Here is a 24755-nt window from a genome sequence, read left to right on the forward strand (position 1 = left end):
AGCAAGTCCCTCCTGAGCCCACAGCTCATCACTCAATGCTACAGCTCTGCTGGGCCTCTACCTCCCTCTGTTGGTTCCTCAGGACCAGCTCCATCTCCCTCCACTAGGCTCCCATTATCCAGCACTCAGGGTCCTTCCTTCTTTCCTAAATGTTTGTGGGGCAATGCACAGAGGAGAAATCAAAGAAAAGGTACTAGTCACCTTCCTGGTGCAATACATGTTCCTACTTTTCATCATCCAGTGAATAACATTTCTATCCAGAAGAGGGGCTGATGAACTCTCCTGGCAGCAAGGGAAGAATTATGTCCTTCTGCCCAACTCTCTTCAACAGGATTTTAATCTTCAGTAGTAAATTCAAGCAAAAAAAAAAAAAAAAAAAAAAAAAAAAAAAAAAAAAAAACAACTTACGTGATTCACTCTAGGTTACTACACCCACTACTCAATTTCCCTGCTGAAGCACAGCCCACTTAGACGGTCAGTGAACATGCAACCGTTCCCACCCCAGAGCTCCCAGAGGAGAGGTTAGCTGCAGAGCAGAAAACCCTGCTGCTGTGCCACAGGTACACAAAGGGCTGCTGCCCACCATTTGTTAAATAACTGGAAGCTTTTAGCAGCTAAAGATATTGAGATTTTAACCATACTGGAGAAATCCCTCGGGAAAAAACATATTGAAATACAGAAGGTTTTTTTAAGCTGGTATTTTTATTAGAACTCTACATAAAGCACCTTTGCCTGCCTTAAACTTACAGTACTTCTCTGAACACTGCTTTTGTGTAACATAGCACAAGATGCTTCAAGCTACTCCGCATTTCTTGATTTGGACACTGCCACCTTAACAGCTTGCACAATGGCATCTTTGTCAATGCCAAACATCTTCAGGAGCTCAGCTGACTTCCCGCTTCGTGGTACGTGAGATACAGCCAGGCGGTTCACTGTGATACTGGGCTCACCCACTACTGTAGCGCACACCGCTTCTCCAATGCCACCTATGAAAAAAAAGGTCTGTCTGAAGTGTATGCTTCAATGGGCAACATACAGATTGCTTTTAAATCAAAATCAGAAAATCAGAGATCACTTTTTTTTTTTTTTGTCTTTCTGTTTACAAGCTCAGTGCTGTAATTGCTCTCTTGGAGGGCACACTGGTACCAAGAGGATCTAGACAGAAGAAATGAGGCTAGGATACCTGTCAGACAATCAGAGAAGAAGTTCAATAAGCCTGCTCTAACACATTTTCTCTTGAGCCCACGGTCAAGTAAATAAAATTTTAAAGGCATTTAGAAATTTAAATATGATCAGGTCTACACAATTCATATACTTACAAGAAACGTCACAATATCTATCCAAGTCCTCCAGTTATGCAACAAAACCAATTCAGTATTTTAAAGACGTTCCAAGGACAAACAGCCTAACATTTCTGAAGTACTTACCAACTGGCAGTAAGAAATATACCTCTAATGGGCATAGGGTCACGAATCCCTCACCACTTCAGCATCAGCCAACTGAGGGCCAGGTTTAAGATGTATTTAGACTGGAGAACGTTTACAAATATACCTGATGTGCTTAAATTCCCACCAAGCTCAACCAAATTTATGTGCTCCATCTTTTCATAATGCCTGTAAATGCCACTAGGCAGCTGAGTTGTGTAATAAATACACTCACTACCTTTGCTTAGTGCTCAGTGTGACTGTCAGTCACAACGACAAAGGGTGCAATGGGGAACTGCGTGGCAGCAGGAGAGATGTTGGAAGCGGGAATACTAGTGAACAAGAAAGCACAGGGCTGCATGTGCTCCAAAGCCTGACAGTAGAGACATCCTGGGGCTGCGTTACAATTAGGGTGTATCCAGGAACATGCAGGGCTTGTCCCAGCTATGGGTACACTGTGCTTTAACCAAACAGCCTCCAGCCAGAGGCACCCACGGCTGCTAAGATCAGCGTGATGTGGGTTTGCAATGCATTCAGGCTTGTGATGTGTGTACACCTGACCTTCCTTGATTGCATCATATACAGAAAGCTGTGCCAGTGTAAATCACAGATTCATTACCTCAGTGGGATTTTGCCATTTTGCAAATCTGCAGTAAAATATTCATTAAAAGTTGAAAGATAAGCTAGAATTGACGAGGCTCAGTAACACAAATACCCTCTATGATCTGGAACAGAAGTATGGCGTAATTAGTACTTACAGAAATACCAGCTCACTTCAGAGATCTGGCAAGAGAGGCACTCACCTTGAAGGAGGATAACGTTCTCCTAATATCTATTAGTAAATATCTTCAGTATCTACTAATGCTCTTTTTCCCCCCTAATTTCTTTAGCTCCCCCAGTAGAGGAAAGCCTGACATGCTGTTCACAGCAGCTGTTCTATCTGCGTGCAGGCTCACCCTCACAGGACATGTGTGCACAGGTAGGCCCCTGAAAACCTGTGCACAAAGTCATGTCAAAGAGCAAGAGGCAGCAGAGCAGCTGAACAGATGATCAGCTCCCGAGCAGATGATCAACTCTTAAACCAAGGTCCTGCAGAATTCTCACAGAGATATCAGAAGTGGAAAGGAACTGTTTTACTCATGCAAATAAGAACCCAGTGCAGAAGCTGAGGGAGTCTTATAGAGACTACTCTGCTTTTCCCAAGCAGCTTTTTATCTGAAGATTATTTGGGAATCATCTTCTTGCATGCATATGTGCACATTTTGCTCTCAGGTGAAGAACACTACCATATGCCAGTGACAGATTCTGAGCCAGCCTGCAGGCGGTTTGTAATGCAGGAACAAAACAGCTCCAGCAAGTATGCACACTGCTCTGGTTCTTCACAGACCCTGATCTATTCTTTTACAGTGGTGAAGGAGCAAGAGACAAATTTCTCCCAGTGACTGCTGAAACTGACAAAACCATCTGATTTCAAAAAAAAACAAAACAGCTGAAATCAAGCTATTGGACAAATGGAAAGCTTAAGAAATGTGCATAGCAAAGGTCTCTCTTACAGAACAGCTGCTGTAAAAGGTATTCTGAGGCTGTTCTGTGCAGTCACTGCACCACAGCAGGAATTTACACTCTCACTGGGAACAAAGGAATGAAGACTTCACTTGCATCATGTGTACAGAAGGACACAAAGCTAAGTAAACCATAAATGCAATTCTGATTAACCCATTACCTTAGAAAGCGTTCAGCCCTGTCAACATACAGTCATAACAGCAATGCGAAAAGGCTGAAACCTCTCTTGTTTTAACTGAATGAACCACAGCAGTGGGCCTCACACTTCTCTTTTTCATCAGAAGCTGCCCTGGGGGCCTGTGGTGTGCACTCTGACCTCTGGGACCCAGCTCACCTTCATGGTAATGGTCCTCAACAGTGATGATTCTGCCTTTGGTTGCTCTTGCATTTTCAAGTATTGTCTTCTTATCCAGGGGCTTTATAGTGAAGGGGTCAATCACCCGGATGAAGATTTTTTCTGCAGAAATACAATTAAGTTATTTGCAACTTGGCCTTGGACTACGTAAGACAACAAAAGCAGCACAGGCCTGTAATCTTCTAGAGCTATTCTGAAAGCTGCCTACACTAACTCCCAGGTATTTGTAATAATGGCTTGCCTAACAGAACCCAACCAACCTTCATCTTTGTATGTATTCTTTCTTGGTGCTCCTTGTGATATAGCAATATCCAACTATTCCACAGATCAAACGGAGACAGAAAGGCCTTGGATAAGCGACTCAGGGTCAATATGAGTGCCTATTAGCAAAGCAGTAACTGAACTGGCCTTCCCAAATGTAAGAGCAGGATCCATCCACCACAAAATCCTTCTTATTCAGATTGTTGCATTTATTTTTTTTTCCTCCAGACCTTTATTTTACCTTTAATTTTACTGTCAAGCCAAGCACAACTTCTTCCTGCTTCTTCAATCTGTAAGCATTCCGAATTCTCCATTGCAGGCTGCCCACCTCACAGGTATACTTATTTGAGCTGCCCCAGCCCTGATTACAGCACCCTTAAATTAGCACAAAAATCAGCATTGGTCCTGCTCTGACAGGCAGGCCAGATTACTCACTGAAGATGCATACAGAACAGCAATCACTACATTGACCCTTACTGATGTAAGGAACTGGCGTAGTGCACAGAAACCCTCTGCTACACTATGGTGACAGTTTTGTGACTGAAGGCTCTTTTGTGGCCACTATATTTTAGGCATTAGATGCTGCCTCTACAGTAAGGGAGTATCTCTCCATTGTCAGAGATTTCATGGTCAGCAGTGCATTGCGAAGCATGGAAAATGCAGCAAAATAACAGATCTAAAAATAACACTTTCAAAGTGTCCTAAGCCTGGTGGTTCAAGGACATGACAATATCTGTACAAATACAAAGCTACCCCTAAGCCAGAGGCAGCATTAATTGTATTATCTCTTACTATTTGTAGTCTCTTCCTGGGCATAGGCCACTGACTCACAGGTGGATTTTCATGGTTTCTTTCTCTTCTTATTTCACAGGATTTTTATTTTCTTTGTCAGATAATGTCAGTGTATTTGAGCACTATCACAGGATCTTCACCTCCTACTCTAGCTAAATGCTGATATGTTCATTCAAAAAATCAAGTTAGCAGTGAACCGTATCTACACATATGCACTGTGTATTGACAGCACTGTGTGAGAGCACACACCATTGCTGTGGCTCAGCTGGCAAGCTGCGCGTTAACTGGCCCCAGTCTGATTGCATTCGATCACGTTGGTGCACTAGCCCACCCAAGCAGAGACCACTCCTGCTTCTTATACACTTCTCCAAATTCTGTCTAAGAGCGCATTCAGACAGGACAGCAATTTTAAGGAGACCTTTGATCTGACCAGTCCAGCAACTTTCATTGCTACTAATGCTGCTAACTAAAACCTACTCCATTAGGCAAGATTGGCATATATATACACCATATTGCACTTTATCAGCTAGCTGGTGACCAGCTGTCTGTAACATTTTGGTAGTTGATATTTAACCAGTACAAAGGGTGAGCAGTTAGGTTGACCAGTATTGATTTCTTTGCTGTAGTAAATGATAAAGTAAAAAAAAAAAAAAAAAAAAAAAAGATCACCTTTTCTCAGCTGCTCAGCTGCAGCCAAAGCCTCATGCAGCGTGACTCCTGCTCCTATCACAGTCACTTGGTCATCCTTACTCTTCAGGACCACCTACAAGAAAATGTTTCCATGCATTTTTCATAAGTCTTGTTGTTTCTACCATTTCTGGAAATTTTATTAAGAGATCAAAGCTTTGGCTTTAGAATGCTTTAGAAGGAAAGAGGCTTTTACAGAAAATAACTTGGCATATTTTTTTCTAATTTTCTGATTCCCTAGACAATATTTACCTTTGCCTGTCCAATATGGAACTCCTCATTGTTGTTGTAAATGACAGGATTTTCAGGACGACTAGTTCTTATGAAGCAAATGCCCTGTTTCCAAAGAAAGGATGAGTTATAAAAACAGAAAGGCACTGACATTCTGAATGAAAAAAAATGCAGCAAAATGACTTTTTCTAATTGTCTGTTCTTCACTCTTCAGTTTTCCCTCACCTCTTCTTAGAACATGCCAGTAACTTACTGTCTTCTTTCTGATTCAAAGATCTTAATTTCTTTTCTGTTCTCTCGTGGAAATGGAGAATCCTACTTGAGTTAATTAGAATCTGAGATCTTTTCCATACACGTGCATATTTTACTCTAGCAGCTTTAAAGCAAAGGAAGAAATGCTCATCTGAAAGCAAGGAAATACACTTTTCATTAGTTAATATTCAGATGTCCTTCCAAAAGGAAGTAATAAACCACTACTCAGATCTAATCTCTCCCTCATACTGCTCTACAATTCTTTACCTTTTTTTCACTCATCTTTTTTCCCACAGCCCACTCAACACATGTGTTACATGTCACATTTCCACACTACTCCCCTTAAAAGCTGTACCAGCATGACTGAAATTTTTCAGATTCCTTGCTCAAGGTAAGTTGCTATGGAAGCAAAGAGAAGTAACAATCAAGGAGATCTGACCCAGTGCTACCAATGATGTTTGCACATTACTATGACAAATTAGCTGAAATAAATATGAGAAATCAGGCACCCAGCCATGGCCATATAGGAACTGTTGGTCGGTCCTCTTTAGCCATCTCCCAGTTTAACTACAATCCATTGTTATCAAAGGAGAAAAAGATGACCAGTAAGATTGTCAACTAGTGTCAGTACCAGTTCTCAACAGCTCCAAAAACATTGAGTGTGAGATGGCAGTAGAGGACCTGACTCCTGAGCTTTCATAGGCACTTGATGATCAAACTCCTCAAGACAAATTTATCTTTCCTTATCCAGCTTCAGTTTCGATGCCAGAGATATCTTTTTAAGAGTGTACAATTTCTAAGTTTGCTAAAGACCAACATGAGTTAACGCTTGCCCTTATTTCTGAGCCAATTTAGACCCAAGCTGCAATCACTGTGTAATCATTTACATCTCCCCAGATATGGCCCACAGCATTCCACACTGTTCATTCAGCACTAGCCAGAGCAGAATGTTTGCAACTTTCCATAAAAAGAAAACATCCCACTGCCACGCTGGAGCCTTTGAAGCAATTTAAGTGGACAGAGAAATTGAAAAAACATGCCAGCAGCAACAAGAAAGTACAGATAAAATATTATTCTCTGACTCAAATTGTCTGATGCAAACCTTGGTGTTGGCAGCTATTTCCACTGCTTTTTCAGTGGCTACAGCATCACTAGGGTAAAAGACAGTAGCATTGGGAACAGCTCGGAACATGGACAGATCCTCCAGTCCCATCTGAGAGGGCCCATCCTCACCTAAAAACAATTAACCAGGGTTACAGAAAGATAAGTGCAGTTTGACAATCACTCAATATGAGGTTCAGTGCAAACCAGTACTATGCATATGTGTATGTAAAAATAAAATCAGGCACACACAGGACATGCAAATCTACCTGCTTGAGAAAAGAATCATCTTCTCCTTAAACTTGGAACCGTCTAAACAGTAAATAAAGATAGAAAGACTAAAAGGAAAGAGAACTGGGGTTATAAAGAAAAAATGGAAAATAAAGTGCAACAATAAAACAACCCAAAGGGCAGACAACCAAAATGAGAAGGATACAGACATAGAAAGTGGGTCACAGGATATTTAAGTATCTTCAGATTTACATGTACTGAAGCCTTACAAGCAAAATTTGCAGTTGTCAGTGATGTTACTCTAGATTTCATCTGCTGGAAATGTGAAAGGAGAATTGCATGTGTACCACCAGAAAGGGAGAGTCCACTTTGCTACAACTACACACTACACCAATTCTTAGGCTTACTTCAAGATTAAACGCAGGATACGTATTTTAATACTTTAGAATGTCTTTTGGAAGAGCAATGAGGTGCCTGTGTTGTTGAAGTATTCAAGCATCTTATGGCTTGAATTGCAAATCTATGACAAGGACTGTTAGACAGAGCATGCTGGATGCCATCAATTCCCTTAAAGAAACAACCCCCACAACCCCCTCCCAAGGGCCTTTGGGAACGGCACTGTTCCAAAGTAACCATGCAGAGTTCTGAATCCAGTCATGTCACAGCCTGCAAAGCAGAAGCAGGGCAAGAAGCCTTCCCACATGCGCCCACTACCTGTGACTCAAGAAGGCCAAGCCCATGAGGAAAGAGAATTTTAACAAGAGCAGCACAAAACTCTGAAGAGCTTCAAAGATGTTAAGGAAATCAGTCACTGAATTCTGACACTATATAATACTAATAATGTATGCATGAACCAGAAAAAGAGTCTCGTCGTTCAGTCACAAAAGAAGTATCTCCAGCATCACAATCCTTAAATCTATATGCACTCTGACAAACAAATTGAAATTCAAGGGGATTTTTCTGTCCTGAAATGCATTCAAATGCATACATAGAAAAAAAAGTGAAATTACAAAGAACAAAATGAACAGGTACCTTACCTGAAGTGATATTCCACTCATGCTCGTCTGTTCCACTTTTGCTATTACAGTGCCAACAATAATAGCATTCACCGTTCATACCAGTAATTCACAAACTAGCACTAGGTTGAGTTCTGCCCCACATGTGTCTTGACAAAAATCCCAATTTAATAATTTTGAGAGTAATGAAGCTCAAAAATAATAATTTTTCAATTATATCCTCAAAACATATATTTACAGCTTAAGCAAAACCTGAGTGCGTACTATGAACAGTATCAAACAACTAGAATGTAAAGCTGGCAGTCTAAACGAGTTTTTTTGTTAAGGTCGTTGTGGTAATTCTCTCTGATTAATTTCATGGGTCAAATTTCAAAGCACCAAAAGCCCTAGAACTGCATTAAAAAATCTTCAATTTTCACCACAGCTCTAGTTAGGATCCTGAAATCCATGCAGGCCCGAAGTTCTAATAGGAATTACACTTAACTCATACCCTTCCATTTAAAATTGAATTTTCTAACAGTTAAAAGATTTCTCTGTAGTATTGTCTTTTAGAATTCCATTGCAACACTTTGGGTTTTTGGAAGCTGGAGTTGAGGCCAAAATCAGGTTTGTTACTCAAACAGCTTTATAAATTTAAGCGTGCACTTCCCAATCACAGCTCCCAGCAAAACATTTCAAACATTGAAAATTCAAAGTTGGAAGTGTAGTTCTAGGAGACAATCCAGGTAACCCAAAGCAGTTTCATCTTCTTAAATGAAGAAAGATAGAAGCTAATTGGCTTGTGCACCAACACCCTTTGCTGCTTAAAAGACTTAAACTGGATTGAACTCGACTGTGAAGAGGTGGGAGGACTGATTTTAAAAAGAAAAGAGGCTTGTAATAGAATCCCTCCCTTAATGACATATAGAAGCCATAATCTGATATACTCTACTTACAGCTTCCTTCACTAAAGCATATTCTACACCACTGCAAGTTAAGCTTGAAGTTCTGGATGAGACTACACATATTAATAGCATCTTTAAATCCGTATAGCTTTACCAATATTACAGGCCAGGCTAGCTAATTTGCTTCAAACAAACAAGCAAGAACAACAAAACCACCCCTTGTGCAAGCCATACTGCTAGCCAAAACCATTAAATCAACTACAAAAATGGATGTATGCAAAGAACACCACCCTCATTAGCTCTCTCCCTCTTTCTTTTTCTCCACGAATACCTTGTAATATTTCAAGCATGAAAGTTTATTGGCACTTTCCTTCTTGGTTTGTAAGTCTGGTCTTATTTTCATGGGTGATCTTTACAGGTTTCTTTAAAAAAAAAAAAAAAAAAAAAAAAGCCTTCCCTTCATCAAACCAAAAGCAAACCCTAACATGACCTAACATGCATTAAACAGTTATAACAGGAAGGCAAAGACCAGAGAAGGTAACGCCAATTTCCTGCATTACATAACAGATTCACAGTTCCTGTTTTATTAGCATTTTAAGTTCTGTTTGTTGGAATGTTTTTACATTTTTTTAATAAATACATTTACTGCTCCAGTATTATGAAATACTGAGAAAGACTGAAGCAATTATTTAAAACTGGTGATGTTAAAAGGCAGAATAATACAAAAATATTTTTTTTTTAAAGTGTTTTTGAGATCTGAGGGCAAGACTATCTGTGCAAAACCAAATACCCTTAGTTTCTCATTTTAAGAGGTATAACCATGTGACTATTCCCATCACAGAGGAAGTCCACTGCAAAGATGGAACGGAACCAAAGCTCCTCGCTTTCAACCGACTCCTTTGTATTGCTTTGCACTTCAGGCTTGTAGGGAAAAGTCCTACTTTTACCAAGCCAAGCTGATAGAAGAGGAAAAAAAGACAAGTTAAGGCAGACTTGAAATTTCTCATTCTTTCCAAATGCAGCATTGTGCTTGATATAAAATTACAAATATTACTGCTTCCCAAAAATGGCTCTACTGCTAGCTTTATGAATGATGAATCTTTAAAAAAGCTTTAGCACTCAGCTTTGACCACTGAACACATCATTAAACGAATGGGAAGCACTAGCAAGTAACTCCAGGATGTCCTTACCAATAGAAACACCGCAGTGTGACCCACAGAGGTTGATGTTACTCTCAGAGATGGCAGCCATGCGGATCTGGTCAAATGCCCGTGTGAAGAAGGTTGCAAAGGTGCTGGCGAAAGCAACAGTTCTGTCACGTGTGGCACAACCAACTGCAATGCTCACCTGAAAAGAGGGAGATCGTACAGGAACACTGAATTCCTAATTTATCAAGTTTTATTAGTTTCCAAGAGATCATCCATGGGACTTTAGCAAGAAGCCCTCAACGCACTTAAAAAACCTCTCTCCAGTTCTCCTCCTAATCACTGACCTTTCCAAAAAGGAAAGAGAAGCAACTCACTCTTCTCAGCATCTGTTCTGCAGCATTTCTACTCCTTGCCTTAGTTGCTACCTGGTATTGTTGATCCTTACTGGCAGCAGCTTCTCTTCATCTGCAGCAAGCAGCCATTCAGAGTTTTAAAACTTATCCATCCTCCTCCCTGGATCAAGGACTTACGCTGCCAGTCCAAAGTACATGGTATTGACTATCTCCAGCAGATGAAAAACATCATTATTAAATGGGGAATGGATTCACCCATATCACTTAGATTGGTGTTTACTAGAAGGACCCTTCTTCAGCAGGATGGAAAGTAGAACCATGTTATTAAATCATTTATTTCTACAGTTACCCCATGCATTTATTTTACACATGTTCCTTCACGGCCAGATTTTTCTCAGCCTGATGTAAATACAAAATGCCTGACTCACGCTCATGAAACTGCCCTAGCATAAAATCTGCAAGAGACAGTCCACGGGTTCTTGAGTTATAAATCATTAAAGACAGCAACCCATTTCTGCCTGAATTTATGTCTCTAATTTCATTTGCTTCAGTGAACCATATAGAGGCAACTGACTCAGTCCAACAGATTATCAAATATTAGTCCTTTCTGTACAAATTACATGAGGCCAACTTTTATTAACTACTTCTCTGTCCTCACCTTCAAACCCCAGTCTAGCATAGAGCTCACTGTCATGTTGTGTTGTGGTATTCCATTTCCTGTGAAGAAAAAAAAGCCTAAAAAGTCTCTTCAGAATTGACCCTCTGCAAATCACACTGCAGGAAATATTACTATAATTTACGTGTTGCTATCTCCATGCACTCTGCCGAATTGCAGACAGTGTGACCACAAAAATAAGAAAGACAATGGAAGACTTAGAACAGGCTGATTAGAAGCACTCCTTTTGTATTACATTTGTAAGCTTCTGCCACAGCCTAGGTTTTCCATACGCATTAAGTAAAATTCAGTATCCATGAGCACACATATGAAAAAACTGAAACCTCACTTTCTGAAGAGTCAGACTAAACGGTTCCAGATCCTGCTGTGTAATAGCAGTACTTCACGAAAACAAGAGACCAGTTACCATGTTCTGTTCAGCAATGTAGCATTCAATGTAGCGACTGGGATGATCTTTCTTGAAAAGCTCTGAGAAAGTAGAGTTCTTTGTGTCTCCATCCAAAGCAATCACTCGATCATTAGCATGGCCCAGTTTTGCAAGTGCAACACCATAAGCTTTGCGGGTAGCCCACTAGGAAAAGAAAAGTATAGCAGTACTGTTACAAGTTTCTGGTTTTAGAAGCTTTTGTTTACTCATTTTTCTCATCTTTCCTTGAATGTATGCACATAAAATTAAAACAAAACAAAAACTCATTTTAAGTGTTAACACTATGATAACTACATTTGAGAAGCGTGCCTCAGGAGAGTAAATAAAGGAAAATAGTGAAGCATAAGGACACGTATCTATGCTCAAACCAGCAACTCCCTACCAGTCCAGCTAGAAATTTTTGAAAACCTTACCCAGATAGGTCTCTATCAACCAGGTCTACAAAATCAACAAACCAATATTTTTGCTCCTGCTTTCCAACCAGGGAGATTCAACGAACCTTGCAGTGCTTCTTCAGTTTTATTTACACATAAAATAGTTTGGATAACTGACAATGATCACAAATTCACAGAGTGATTTGAATCTATTTTAAAATATCCTTTCAATACCTGGCAAGTAGAATGTTTGTGTGTCACACCACATAGGTATGTACGTACCAGGATACTAAAAACTGGATGGGAAGATTTGAATAGTAGAAATCGTGGCAAAGGATACCATGGGAAACAAGTTCTCTCGTCACCCACTAAACAGTCTTATGCTTCAGACATCTGTCAAACTTTGAGAAAAGAAGGGAGTACCTTTTCTCCCACTTTATAACTTGGTGGAGATGGCATCTTAATGTTTCTAATATTTACTACAGGTGCATCTTCTTCTGGGAGAGCAGGAGAAAGTTTTTTCTTGTTCTGGATTTTCTCATCTATTTCCAGAATTACTTGTTCAGCCATGTTTTTTGGAAGTGGCTTTCCATGCCAGCTTTCCTTATCTTCAACACCTGCACATTTTATTACAAATAAGAAAAATATTTAATCTTTTAGTTACAGATTTTACCATGACAAAAGAGCAGTGGACTATGACACTCTAATATCATTTCCAAAGAATTTCCTTATTCCTACTGTAAGCAGTTACAATAGTATTCAACTGCATTAATAAAAACATGTTCAAACACATCAGAGAAAGAGTCAAATTCCAAACATTCCAGACTAGTGACCATTCTTGACAACAAACTTCCAGTGTCTTCTAGTGAAACTATTTTTTAAATTGGTACCTAAAATATCCAGTCCATCAATGTGAATAGTTAACATGAAATTGCAGCAGTTAGTACTACAAAAACTAAGTTTCAAACAACAATTAACCAAGCTGTCTAATTCAAACAAGCCCTGCAGTTTTACAGCTTTAATAGCTTCTGCTGACTCATGTTTGTGCACCTAGCACTAACAGTAAAATCACCTCTCAGGCTGATATGTTTTTCACTAAGTGACTAGGAATAACAGCTTTTGCTTGCTTAATTAAAAGTATGGAAGAGATTCACCCTTGCTATTAATAATTTTTAGCTGATTAGAAAGAAGAATCCACACTGTGCTGCTAAATCCTGTAGCTGAACAGAATCATGGTGATGTCTGACAGGTTGAATATGCATAGAGTCCATTTTATTGTAGCTAGCATAGATTTCCTCACCTCTAAGAGCCAAAATCATTTTTAAGCACTAATGCTGTTAAGAAGTATAGTTTGAAAGACTTCTTACACACTGTTGCTCAAATGCATAATCGTTTGTCCACTGGAATATCACATTTACTTAAGACTCATAACACATGAAAACTATGAAAGGATCTCAGAGGACCCATGAATTCCAAAATGTCGAGCTGCTAACCTATGAAATCATCTCTTTGAAGTGCTGTGTTCTGTGTCTGTCAAAATTACACATCAGATCGTATGAAATAACCTACAGTATGATGTCTTATGTACCACATCTCATGAAGTTTTATCAAAACTGCAAACGTGACATCCCTCATTCTCTGTGCATTTTATACTGCCTGGCTGGTAACTAGCAGACTCATTATCTGCAACGGGAAGCATGGAGCTTTTGTGACCACGTTACTCTCTTCTCTGTCTCACAGCAGTCTCTGCATACAAGTACAGCTGACAGCAGAGGAAATCCTACTCTATAACTGGAGATCTATAAATGCCCAATTAACACAGCTGGCTGATGTTAAGATCTGAGTCACATCTTTGCCTGGTTCCAATGAAGGGCCAATCTAATGTCCTTTATAAAAAAAAAAAAAAAAGAAAGACCAATAGAGTAGAATTATGATTTTTCAGAATGCATTGTAATATAACCAAGTGATAAAAGTGCTAGTATTATAACCATTTGCAAATCTATGAGATATTAGACTTCAATTTATTTTTTTAAACAATTGCATCATTATTGCAGTACACGTATTATACACAAAACAGTGGATGGTTTATTACCTGATATGCCTTTGCCTTTAAAAGTTTTTGCAATGATAGCTGTTGGCTGATGTTTGGCCTGCCCAAAGGCTTTGCAAAGTTCTTCCACACTGTGTCCATCAACAATGATAGCATGCCAGCTAAGAACACAAACAGATCAACTGTTTCTAAATGGTGTTAGCATATGACACCCTCTGGTAGCTAGCAACAACAACGAATACTAACTTCATTCCAATGCAGTGTCTTTTTAAGAGACCCGAAACACGCCAGAAATGTAAACTATCATTCATTTGCGAAGATAAAATATCTTTTTTTTTTTAAAATAAGGCCATATGACTCACAAACAGATTAACAGCTACTGGCAAAATCCATTAAGTTATCCTACATTTCTTCAAAAATAAAACCAATTTTTACATACAAGATCAAATTACACATCTAGCAATCAAAAAACTAACAATGAAAATTGATTAAAACCATTAAAATGCTCCATCATAATTTGTACGGTTGATATTTTATCTGACTGTTTTTTGTCATGGATTTTTGCATCTGCATAAAAAATAAACATTTCTAAACTACAGAAAGCCCATGCAAAGAATTCTATTGGGAATAACATTTTTTATGCCCGTTTTTCTGATCTAGTTGCTAAGACAGTACCCGTGGTCACAGATAGTTATATCTGTATTCATTGTCATTAGAACTAGATCCTCTTAACAAACTTATCTGAGTATCTTGTATTTTTCCTCTAAACAACAATTCTGACACTTCTAGTGTTCCTGCTGCACAAATATAGCCTACTAGTACCAGCAACCATGAAAGACCATCTTTCTTGGTGTTGGTTCCCTTTAGAGCTGAAAGTGCATTTTAAAAATTTTAAAAAAGGCAAATAAAATGTGGTTTCAAACGGAAGAGCATACTGAATTTCTTCCAATCACATACCCAAAGGCCTCACAACGTTTTTGGTAGATTTCAACATGATGCTGCAGAGGTGCAGGGTCACTTTGTCCAAGACGGTTAACATCAAATATAGCAACTAGATTATCAAGCTTGTAAAACCCAGCAAAGGCCATTGCCTCCCAAACAGAGCCTTCAGATAACTCTCCGTCTCCGAGCAGACAATACACTCGATAGCTGGAAAAAGAAATTAAAAACAAACAAACAAACAAACATGGTTTGACACATAAGCAGAACTAAATCAAAAGCAAAATCTCTCTTAACAATTCCTGGTGAGAGGTTTTTTGTTTATTCCAAATATTGGTCAATTGATTCACTTCAGATTACCTTATGTAACCTTAGACAAATCAAAGTACTTCTGAGCTGTTACACACAAGAAAATATTTAAGATGAGAGATACTTTTTCAAACTTTTCTCTCTAAGAAAATTAGGTTTTAAGCCTCCTATTACAAGGCTTGAATGAACAGGGCCGTTCAACACTGTCACTGTGACTCAGCAAGGCCACTGACAATGCATGAAAGGTAAACGCCTGCTTCCTCATTCCTAGTATATATTCCCTGGAAGGTCAGTCAGTAATTTCATTTCAGGAAACTATAAATCGGGAGTTAATCTAGCTACATATTAACACCTGTCACGTAACCAAATTGAGGAAAGAGAAAACCAAATGATACTATTTTGTATACTACTTATGTGTACAATGAAGCTGTTTATTTAGGCAAAACTCTGCAGGATTACTGCCTGATCTCCTCTACGGCATTCAGTCCTGAGTTTTAATTCTGTTCTCACTATCTTTTTGGATGACAAAGCTATTATTTATTAAAATTAAAATGGAATAGTATGTTAGGCTTCAAAGATTTCTTTTTTAAAACCAAATATAAGATAGCCATTAGTGATTTTTTTTTTTTACTAGACACTAAGCTCTTACAGACTTCTGATCCAAATCCCACCTGCCTTTAGCTAGATCTGAACTCTGTCCACACAAGCTTCTCCCCATTACTGCATGCAACATCACCTTTTTCTTCCATCAAGTAACCACTGGTTAATTTTTTCCCCACACGTAGCATCTGCTAAATTCAATTAAAATCAGCAAGTCATCTTTCACACAAATGATTTCAAGCTAGTGAAGTGTAGGGCACATTAACTGGGCAGCCTACGTTTGAATGTACTAGAACTGTCACATAAAATAAATCAACTACATGAGGCTACTTTCCTCCTCATACAGATTTGACTTTAGACATCTACTTTTCTTGTCCACAAAACAAATGGCAGAAGCAGTCATTTTTGCCTCTATGGAATCAAGTGGTTTTCAGGTAACATTTTTAAGCCTGACTTTATGATTCAGTAATGCTATTATTGACCGTAACAGTTCCTCATCCAGATCCATGTTGTCCATTATTTGTCATCTGACTTTGAACAAATGCATCCCCACTTTATTCCTTCCCTCTAAGGGGAGGCATACGAGTCTCAAAATTGCTATCAATTACTCTCTGTAAGTTAGAGGCTGCTCCAGCAACTTACTGCCTTCTCTGTGCAGGAACATCACCTTGCTGACAGGTTACAAAATGAATGAGCAGATGCACCAATTCTTGATAACCTCCAAATCTTTCCCAGTTTCACTAGTGATGGATCCATAATTACCAGGGTGTATTTTTATTATTTTAAACCTGAATTAAGACTTAAGTTAAGACTTGGGAAAGGAGAAAAACAAAATAAAGGATTCCCCGTTCCCTTCCCCCTCCAAGGTAAAAATAAATTTATATTTTCACAAAACATTCCCACTGAACGCCTATAATGATGAAATAAGAAGATGGAATTACCTGGCTCTGTCAAAGAATTTGCCAGTGTATGCCATTCCACATGCAGCACCAAGACCCTGCCCAAGGGATCCAGTAGCCACATCAGTGAATGCTTGTCTCTGATAATAAAAAGACAATCATTATTTTACAGCCAAGAAACAGAAAAGCAAGAGATGGTTCAACATATACCAAAATTCAACATCTCAGGCATGACAGTATAGTGCAAGTCCCTCCATACCTCACCCTCTTCCCCTCTCCCAGCTATGCACGTACTTCAGTGGTCAGTGTCACAGGCTAACTAGTTTCTCTGAGAGGGAGTATTACCTATAGCTCAGGGATTTCTAAACTGTGCCTGGGATGGCAACAGTTAAGAACTGATAATTTTGAATAAAAAAATAATTGAAAGAACTGATTGGAAATGGAAAGTCAACCAAATGGGATATAAACCCTTAAAATACCTCAAAACTTCTTATAGAGCAAAACCAGACATATTTTACACAACCCTTTATAAACAGATAATATTGTCATACAGGACTGCAGAAGAAGTTTACTAGAATACTAAAGGTTATTTTTGCACACTCATTTGAACCTGACTCAATTGTGAAGCCACAAATATCAACATAAACCTGCATGGAAATCTTTATCTTTCCTGCACTGTAACTGGCAACCAAGACTTGCAGCAATATATATATTTTATTATTATTATTATTTTATTTTTTAAGAAAACACCATGTTGTATCAAAGGTTACAAGCACTCACTGGTACTGGGTGTCCTTCTAAGACAGAATCAATTTTCCTCAAGTTCAGTAAATCTGTTTCTTGTAGAAAGCCGGCCTCTGCCCAAACAGAATATAAAATCGGTGCTGCATGACCCTAGAGGGAAACACAAATTTTAAGCAAAAGAAGTTTCACAATATCCTATTAACAAGATAAACGTCTACAAAGCAGAAGAGGTCTATAATCAGCTTCTTGGGTCCACCAAAACGGGTTCAAATTCTAAACCATTCTTACGATACAACATACACTCTGATGCTTCCTACCATGTGCTCAGTGCCCATGCTTAAAGTAGCCCAAATATCTGACTGCAGTTAAGGTACAGAGAATGCTGCACTCAAGGGCCATTTAGGACATCCTCAAGAAAATTAACTTTGAAGAATAAGGAAGTCTCTCAGTCATGTGGGTCCAATTGCAAAAATCAGTTTTGATATCAAAATGAAACACCTTGATTGATTCAATTTGCTTAGGTAGCACTTTCAAGAACAGAGCGCTGGTCATTCAGTCAGTAAGCAGATGGCTGAGAAAGTGTTATCCCACTAAAACTTCCACAGTACCCAAGTGTGCAAGGCAAGATGCAGGGCATGCCAATCAGCAAAATGTGAAGCTTTATACAATCAGATCCCTGTGGCTAGATTAATCTGGACAATTACAACGTAGCAGCCACATTTCACCACAGAGCCATTAGGAGTCAGCAGAAGCACGCACAGTTTTGAAGCCATTTAGCAACTCTGGGCAGAAATCCTGTTTAATCTGAGGGGGTAAAAGAGATGAAGCTATCCTGTCTTACCGTTTTAGCTCCTCAACATTAGCTATGGGCTTCTCACCCAGTTACTTCATTTGGAAAGGCAGTCAGAAGTGGCAACAGCTATAACCGACATAACAGACAGGCACCATCAGCTATGCAGTATTACTGCAAGCCACCATGTGAGGGGCTCTGACTGAGCAGAGAACTGCTTCAGCTGCTGGGAGCTTTCCTGAAGGCCCCTCAGCCGCCCTTAAGGCACACAATCAAAATGTCCCCATGATGCACAAGGGCACAAAGCAAAAGGCAACAAGAAATTATTCAGGGGCAGTCAGGGTTGTGCTTGCATGTGTTTTCTGAACTAGAGTGGCTTCAGAAGTACTGCTGACTTTAACACCATATTGGCAGAGCAGGAATGCAAGCGACTCACTAACCCACCACAGCTACTTCCTACAACACTTCTGAAGAGCTGACAGTAATTAGAGCACTAATAACAGTATGGCTGCATTTAACAAGTGGAGCCCAAAAGCTAACTGTGACTTACTGGTGAGAAAATTAGCTATGCCAAGATAAAGCAGACTTGAATTTCCTGATAGGTTTTATAGACAACATGATAACATTTATTATTTAATATCAGAACAACTTAACATAGTGAAATTCAGGCAAGCCAAGACACAATGCAGAGATACTTTTTAATGATTTTTGAGTTATGCTACAACTTAACTCTACCAACTTTTATATTTCTGTAGTAAACACATTCCAAACTCTCAAACATTTGCAATAGACTTGTCAGTGGATGCAAGCATAAATAAGTGCAAGTCATGGAAGACAGATCAATGTGATTTACAGACAGCTCTTTACTAGCAACCATATAGCATAACAGTTAGGATTTTACCTTTGAGAGAACAAAACGGTCGTTGCTGGCATTTCTGGGATCTTGCACTTTGTACTTCATGGTATGGAAAAACAGCACAGACATAATCTCTGCCGCACTGCAACATGATGTAGGGTGGCTACAAGTCAAGACAGACCCAAGATTACCACTTCTCATTATTGTTTTAAAGATGTGATCCTAAGAAAACATCACTTTACCAGTCCTCTACCCCTCAGCATTAAAACACACAGCCTAAAAGCATCTGTGATAACCCATCCCATCTACCATTACCCCAATGCCAATCACTTGCACTTTAAGACAAAGGAGCCTTGTTATCTAGTTAAAGTGGATGTTAAAGATAGATGCCAGTGACGGATCAAGGACATCTTTTAGAGCTCTCTGTTCTTCATGACAAAGGACAGCACCTGAATCAGTGACCAGGGAGCACAGGAAGCAGCACACACCCCGTGCCCCAAATCATACCCTGCTGACTTGTCTGAGGCAAGAATTCACCTTGACGCAGAGGTACTTTGGCCACTCGCTGAATGAAGGAATTAAACACGTGACACCATGACATGTTCAGGCCTCGGTGCACAGGCGGGAACTGGTAACGTAAGATTAACTGGGGTTGAATGTTCTGGAACATTTGGAACTGTATAACTTTTTTTTTTTTTAAATGATTCATTATTTCGCTGTTTGAAGTGTTTGAACCAGAATTTTGACTTCTAGAGAAGGCACTAGATAATACACAGTTCATCTGTTGACACTGAACACAGATATCTACTATCTCCAGCTTGTTATTAAAATAATAAACATCCAGATACACATTATAAAATACCAATTTGGTTAATCTTAGGCAAAAAGAAGGACCACCATTTTCCAAATTTATATCTAGATAAGTTTGAAAAATTAAACTAATTGGTTTAAAGATTTAGAAATAGCTGGACAGTCTCTCTTCTACTGAGCAATCTGAGACAACTTTTGCAACAGTTTTTAGCAGCAACACAAATGAATACTTCAACTGTAGCCTGCCTCTGAAATACACTGGCCCCCTTCAGAAGCGGATATGCCATACAACAGCAAACAAATAAAAATAAAATTATATGATGAGTTTTTCCCATGTGGCAAATACTAAGTTATTCCAACACAATGTATATATTTCATTTAAGTGTATCAGAAGGGCATACAATTTTTTTTTTTATCTACGTTACTGTAAGTTAAATAATGATTGCTGTGGTTCTTTTTTACCTTGAAGATGGTCCCTACTTGACCTATTCAGTATATCAGCCTTGGGTTTTCACTTACTTTGAATAGAACTCTAAAGCAACACAGAGAGTTATTGCTTTTTTGTTTGTTTTTTAATCTTTTTTTAATGTGAAAGGAGCATTTTTTTCTTCAGATTTTCCTGGTGTAAACAGGATCATTCTAAAGTACAGGAAAGTAAGTGATGAACAGTTGGAGAGTTATGGCTCCAGAAACCAACAACAGCTTTGATACCAAAACACTCTCGCCCCACTTTTCTCTTCTGCCAACATTTATTTTTTTTATCTTTAACATGATACTCTTTGAAATATTAGACCCTTTTTGTAATATAGGACAATTTTACTATGAAAAAGTCACACTTCATTTTTCTTTACACATGTACATTTACCGTGCATGTTAGGATTAGACAACACTTTCTAGAACTAGAACTTTAATGACAATACTCTCTTCTGGTAGTAATAAACCTTCCCTCCCAACATCCCCAACAGTGCTAATAATAAGAGAATAAAAACATGCAAAACGCTAGCAAAATATAAATTATGGTTAGTGTCCATCCCTTAGTAAGTACTCACACACAGGGAACCACAATAATTAGCTTTAAACCATGGTTCAAACATATTAGTAAATATGTATTCGAGTTAATCAATAAGCCTTACATGCTTGTTTAAAGCTTTCATTCCTTGAATTTTATTAACTTTATACTTAACCATACTTCTATGAACTCCTGGTCTTGGTAAAAAAAGTTTTAAACAACCTAAAATGGTAGCACGTGGAAAAAAAAAAAAGTAGAAAATTTATTAAATGATGTGAAAATTAAAAAAAAAAAAAAAAAAAAATTGTTAAAACTAATAGTTAATTAAATGAATTCCTACTAACAGAAGTTACCTAAAATTTAATGACATAACAGACCATAAATCACTCTAAAACCAGCTATATAATTTTGCTAAATATAGCCATCCTAACTAGATCAACTGCTCCAATTTTAATTCATAATTTCCTAACAAATTCTGTTAAAAATTCCTTGTTAAGCCTAACAAAGTGTATCTGGCATACTCATACTGGGCAGAAAAATACAGCAACTCATCACCACTATTCTCACACTATCTTGCGCATATATTCTTGACTAACCAACAACCTAGAACTTTGTGGCAATGGTCTGATGAGTACATTTCTCTGCCCAATAGGTTCTACCATAGAACTTTCTTAGATTTGAAATACAGCCCTTCTATAGGAAACAAAAAAAATAATTAAAATCCTGAAATTTTGGATCCACAAAAATAAAGAGTAAAATAATTATACAATAGAACTTTTTTTCCACTTAACATCAATTTATATTATCTCCACATACACATGTCTAGTCATTTCATCTGAGGAGAACTGTAGTAGAATGTTAAAATGGAATATCGAGTAAAAGACAAAGATAAAATATGCAAGAAAATCTGCAACAAGTGATCATACCACATGTTATGAAATTTAACTGCTTCTTAAGAAACTCCGGCAGCTTCCACTTTCAAGAGTTTAGCCATCTAATTCTAGGAAGCAGACACTGTTTCAAAACTGCAGAAGTTTATCATTAGCTACAAAAGGTACTCTACCAGTTTTGATCAAAATGTCCGCACTGCTTATCTAAAAGGAAAGCTCGGCCACACCCAAAAGCAAGTATGTTCAATCTTTACAATTAAATTAATAAAGTTTTTTCCCCACCTAAGGCATTTTAGGCACTTGTTTCCAGTTTACCGGATTTTTCCACTACAGCTAATAAGGGACTCATCACAGTTAATTACATATTTGAGCATCTTAAGGACCATATTCCCTGGTATCTTAGCCCTTGTCCAGACAAAGGCTATACTTTCTTTAATGAAACACAACTAAAGACTGCAAGAACTGGCTTGTCCTACCAACCACTGAACCACTTTTCCAGCAACACATGCCACAGTTTACAGAAATTACTTCTGTGACAGAAGTTGGCAGGTTCTCTTTCATTTGAAGTGTTTCTATTGCAAGTATTTCTGTCACTTTTACAAACTACGCCTTTAACAAATACTAGTTTCCTTGAAAAAGTCAATGCAAGCATGACACGGCTTTTTTTTTTTCCTTTTTAAGAGTAAGCCTCTATTTAAACGTAACTTGCAATCAAACTTCTCTGTCTACATTCTTACACTATGCTAGCACTTCAAACAAAGCTCACTGTCTATTTGGAAAACACATTCATAATGCTTAATTGCTTTAGAAATGTATGTCATTTGCCTAATGCTCCCACAGATTCTGAAATTCTTTTCCTTTTAGGCGCAATAAGACACCATCTTGGTAAGCAAATCTTACATTTATTAATAAAAAATATAACTTGCCAGCATTATCTTTCCTCCAGAGCCCATCTTTTGTAACTTGCTCATTATCAGGTTGTGTAATAATTTCAGACTCTACACAACTCTAAGTAGAGCTAGAATAAACTGTAGTGATTAATGAAATATCCCTATGCACGGAGTACTCAGTATTGTACAACACAGGAATAAATAGCTCAAGCAAAGCTATTTTAACCATTTCTTCATCAGTACTGGGAGAATGGCGCTAATACCAGATTTCTGAATTTTGTGAACCACAGAAGAAAAGCAAATGGTGTGGCAAGATCCTCATTCTTTATTTTCACATCAGGCTACATGGAGATAATTTTACCTGTAGATAAGAGAATCAGTAACACACACATCTGTGGCCTGCATACAATACATAGTAGAACCACAAGACTGAAGCCTCAGCTATATTAATCAGATGTATCACAATTTTTCTTACCAGTAATTTCACATAAGCTTGTATAATATCCACTATACATTGGAGCTTTGAATCAAATCAAGAATCAAAGAGCAATTGTTGGGTGTCCTGCACTTCCCTCTCCAGACTGGACCAACCAAGTTTTTATTGCTTGGTAAAAACCCACTCCTATGGCTTGCTGAGAGGCTCCTCGTGCACCAACACCCCATTTTACACAGTGAATCAAAGCACTATTGTCACTTGCTGCATGGAAAAGGAATGAGTAAGTCCAGATTCTGCGTGCTTTGAGAACAAGCCACGTGAGGCAGCCCATGCCCAACACAGAATGGAAAGTGTAAGGCAATTCAAAGAGAAAGCTTGGAAATGTTTCCCAGGCCACCTTTCTCCACAGAAACCTCGGTGTCCAAAGGATTCCTTCAGCTATGTAGAGAAGAAAAAAAAAAAAGGGGGGAGGGGGGGAGAAGAAAAAAAAAAAAACCCACACACTACAGCCAGTTTCAAAGACATCCAAAGGGGGGAAATTGCCACAAGATGGAATATGAAAGGCCCACATTCTACGTGAAAGCACTCAAATGCATTATTCAAGCAGAAAAAATGGCTTTAATTTTACATGAGTCAAAGTGGATTGTCTGCAGATATTTTTTTTCCATAGGTAAAGCACGATCAAAGGAAGGATAACCCTGGAATCTGCACACATCAGAGACTCGGCTAAATCCTGTCCAGAGGCCTGAATAAACCGCCCGCTGGAGACCGCGGGCATTTCACAGATAATCCCACTCGGGCTCACTTGAAATTCTGTGGAGAATTACTTCCAACTGACGGGCACGAAATGAAAAAGAAACTGTTTGCGCCCGGGGCACGAATTCTTTGGTGCTCAGTCCTGCACCGGCTCGGCACGGCCACAGCGCCGCCGCCCGGGGCGGGGCCGGGCCGGGGCCGCTCCGCTCCGCGCCTCGCCCGCCGCCATTTCCTGACGGAGCATCCCGCGGGGCCCCCGCCGGCACGGCCACGCGGGCTGCGGGACACACGGGGCTTGTGGCCGCGGCTGCCCTGCGTGGAGGCTGCCCGCCCCCGCCGCGGGGTGCTCCATCCCCCCCCCCCCCCGCTCAGTGCTGTGCGGGAAACAGGGCGAGAAAGGGAGAGCCCCCAGCAGCCCCTCTCGGGGCTCGCACCGCCCGCCCCACTCACCCCGAACCGGCCGCGGTCGTGGCCTTGATGGAGCTGATGCGGAGCCGGTTGGCCGTGTCCTTCAGGGCCTGCAGCGTCTGCTGGTCGGGCTTGTGGTAGTCCTCCATGGGGGCCAAGCAGCAATCGGCGGCGGCACCTGGGGCCGGGCAGGGGCGGCGGCGCTCGGTGAGGACCGTGAGCAGCGCGCCTCGACGGGGCTGTGCGGGGAGGGCGGAGAGAAAGAGCAGGCGAGGGAGGGACGGGCGGAGGGCAGGAGACAGTGAGGGAGGCTCGGCCCCCACCGGAGAGGCGGGCCCGGTCCGGCCTCGGGGCCCGCCGGCTCCCCCTGCCGATAGGAGGCGGCTCGGGGGGCAGCGCGCAGGTGCCCCGGGCGCCATTTCGCTGCCTCGCGGCCTCTCACAGCCGCTCGGAGCAGAGGTGGGTCTCCAACTCGCGCTCTTCCATCGTTCAAACCCCATCAGGCGAAGCTATTTCTGTGGGTTTCCACCTCGAGCCTGTCCTTGCCTGTTAAAGAACGTCACTGCACCGCGTGTAGTCGTTTGCAGCGAGAAG

General features: G+C 39.8%; 1 protein-coding gene across 1 annotated transcript; it reads right to left on the reverse strand.

Annotated features, from left to right (window-relative positions):
- Positions 1-688: 688 nt before the first annotated feature.
- Positions 689-24467, reverse strand: TKT (transketolase). The gene is made up of 14 exons (XM_082768366.1): positions 24204-24467; positions 19008-19125; positions 17353-17466; positions 16615-16712; positions 14783-14974; positions 13868-13986; positions 12199-12392; positions 11381-11545; positions 9988-10144; positions 6668-6798; positions 5335-5418; positions 5065-5158; positions 3322-3444; positions 689-986 (listed from the first exon to the last, which is right to left on the reverse strand). The coding sequence occupies exons 1-14, from the start codon at positions 24308-24310 to the stop codon at positions 799-801; spliced, it is 1884 nt and encodes a 627-aa protein (XP_082624492.1). The 5' UTR covers positions 24311-24467; the 3' UTR covers positions 689-798.
- Positions 24468-24755: the final 288 nt, after the last annotated feature.

Source organism: Aythya marila, assembly GCF_965140915.1.
Source record: "Aythya marila genome assembly, chromosome: 10".
Lineage (NCBI taxonomy): Eukaryota > Metazoa > Chordata > Aves > Anseriformes > Anatidae > Aythya > Aythya marila.

Excerpts from the sequence above, each read along its gene's own strand:
- TKT (XM_082768366.1), bottom strand. The coding sequence starts at position 24,310 with ATGGAGGACTACCACAAGCCCGACCAGCAGACGCTGCAGGCCCTGAAG. Across the intron at positions 16,713-17,352 it reads TAGAAGGACACCCAGTACCA|AGACAAGCATTCACTGATGT; the intron begins GTGAGTGCTTGT and ends TTTTATTATCAG. Across the intron at positions 13,987-14,782 it reads AAACGTTGTGAGGCCTTTGG|CTGGCATGCTATCATTGTTG; the intron begins GTATGTGATTGG and ends TTGTGTTCTTAG.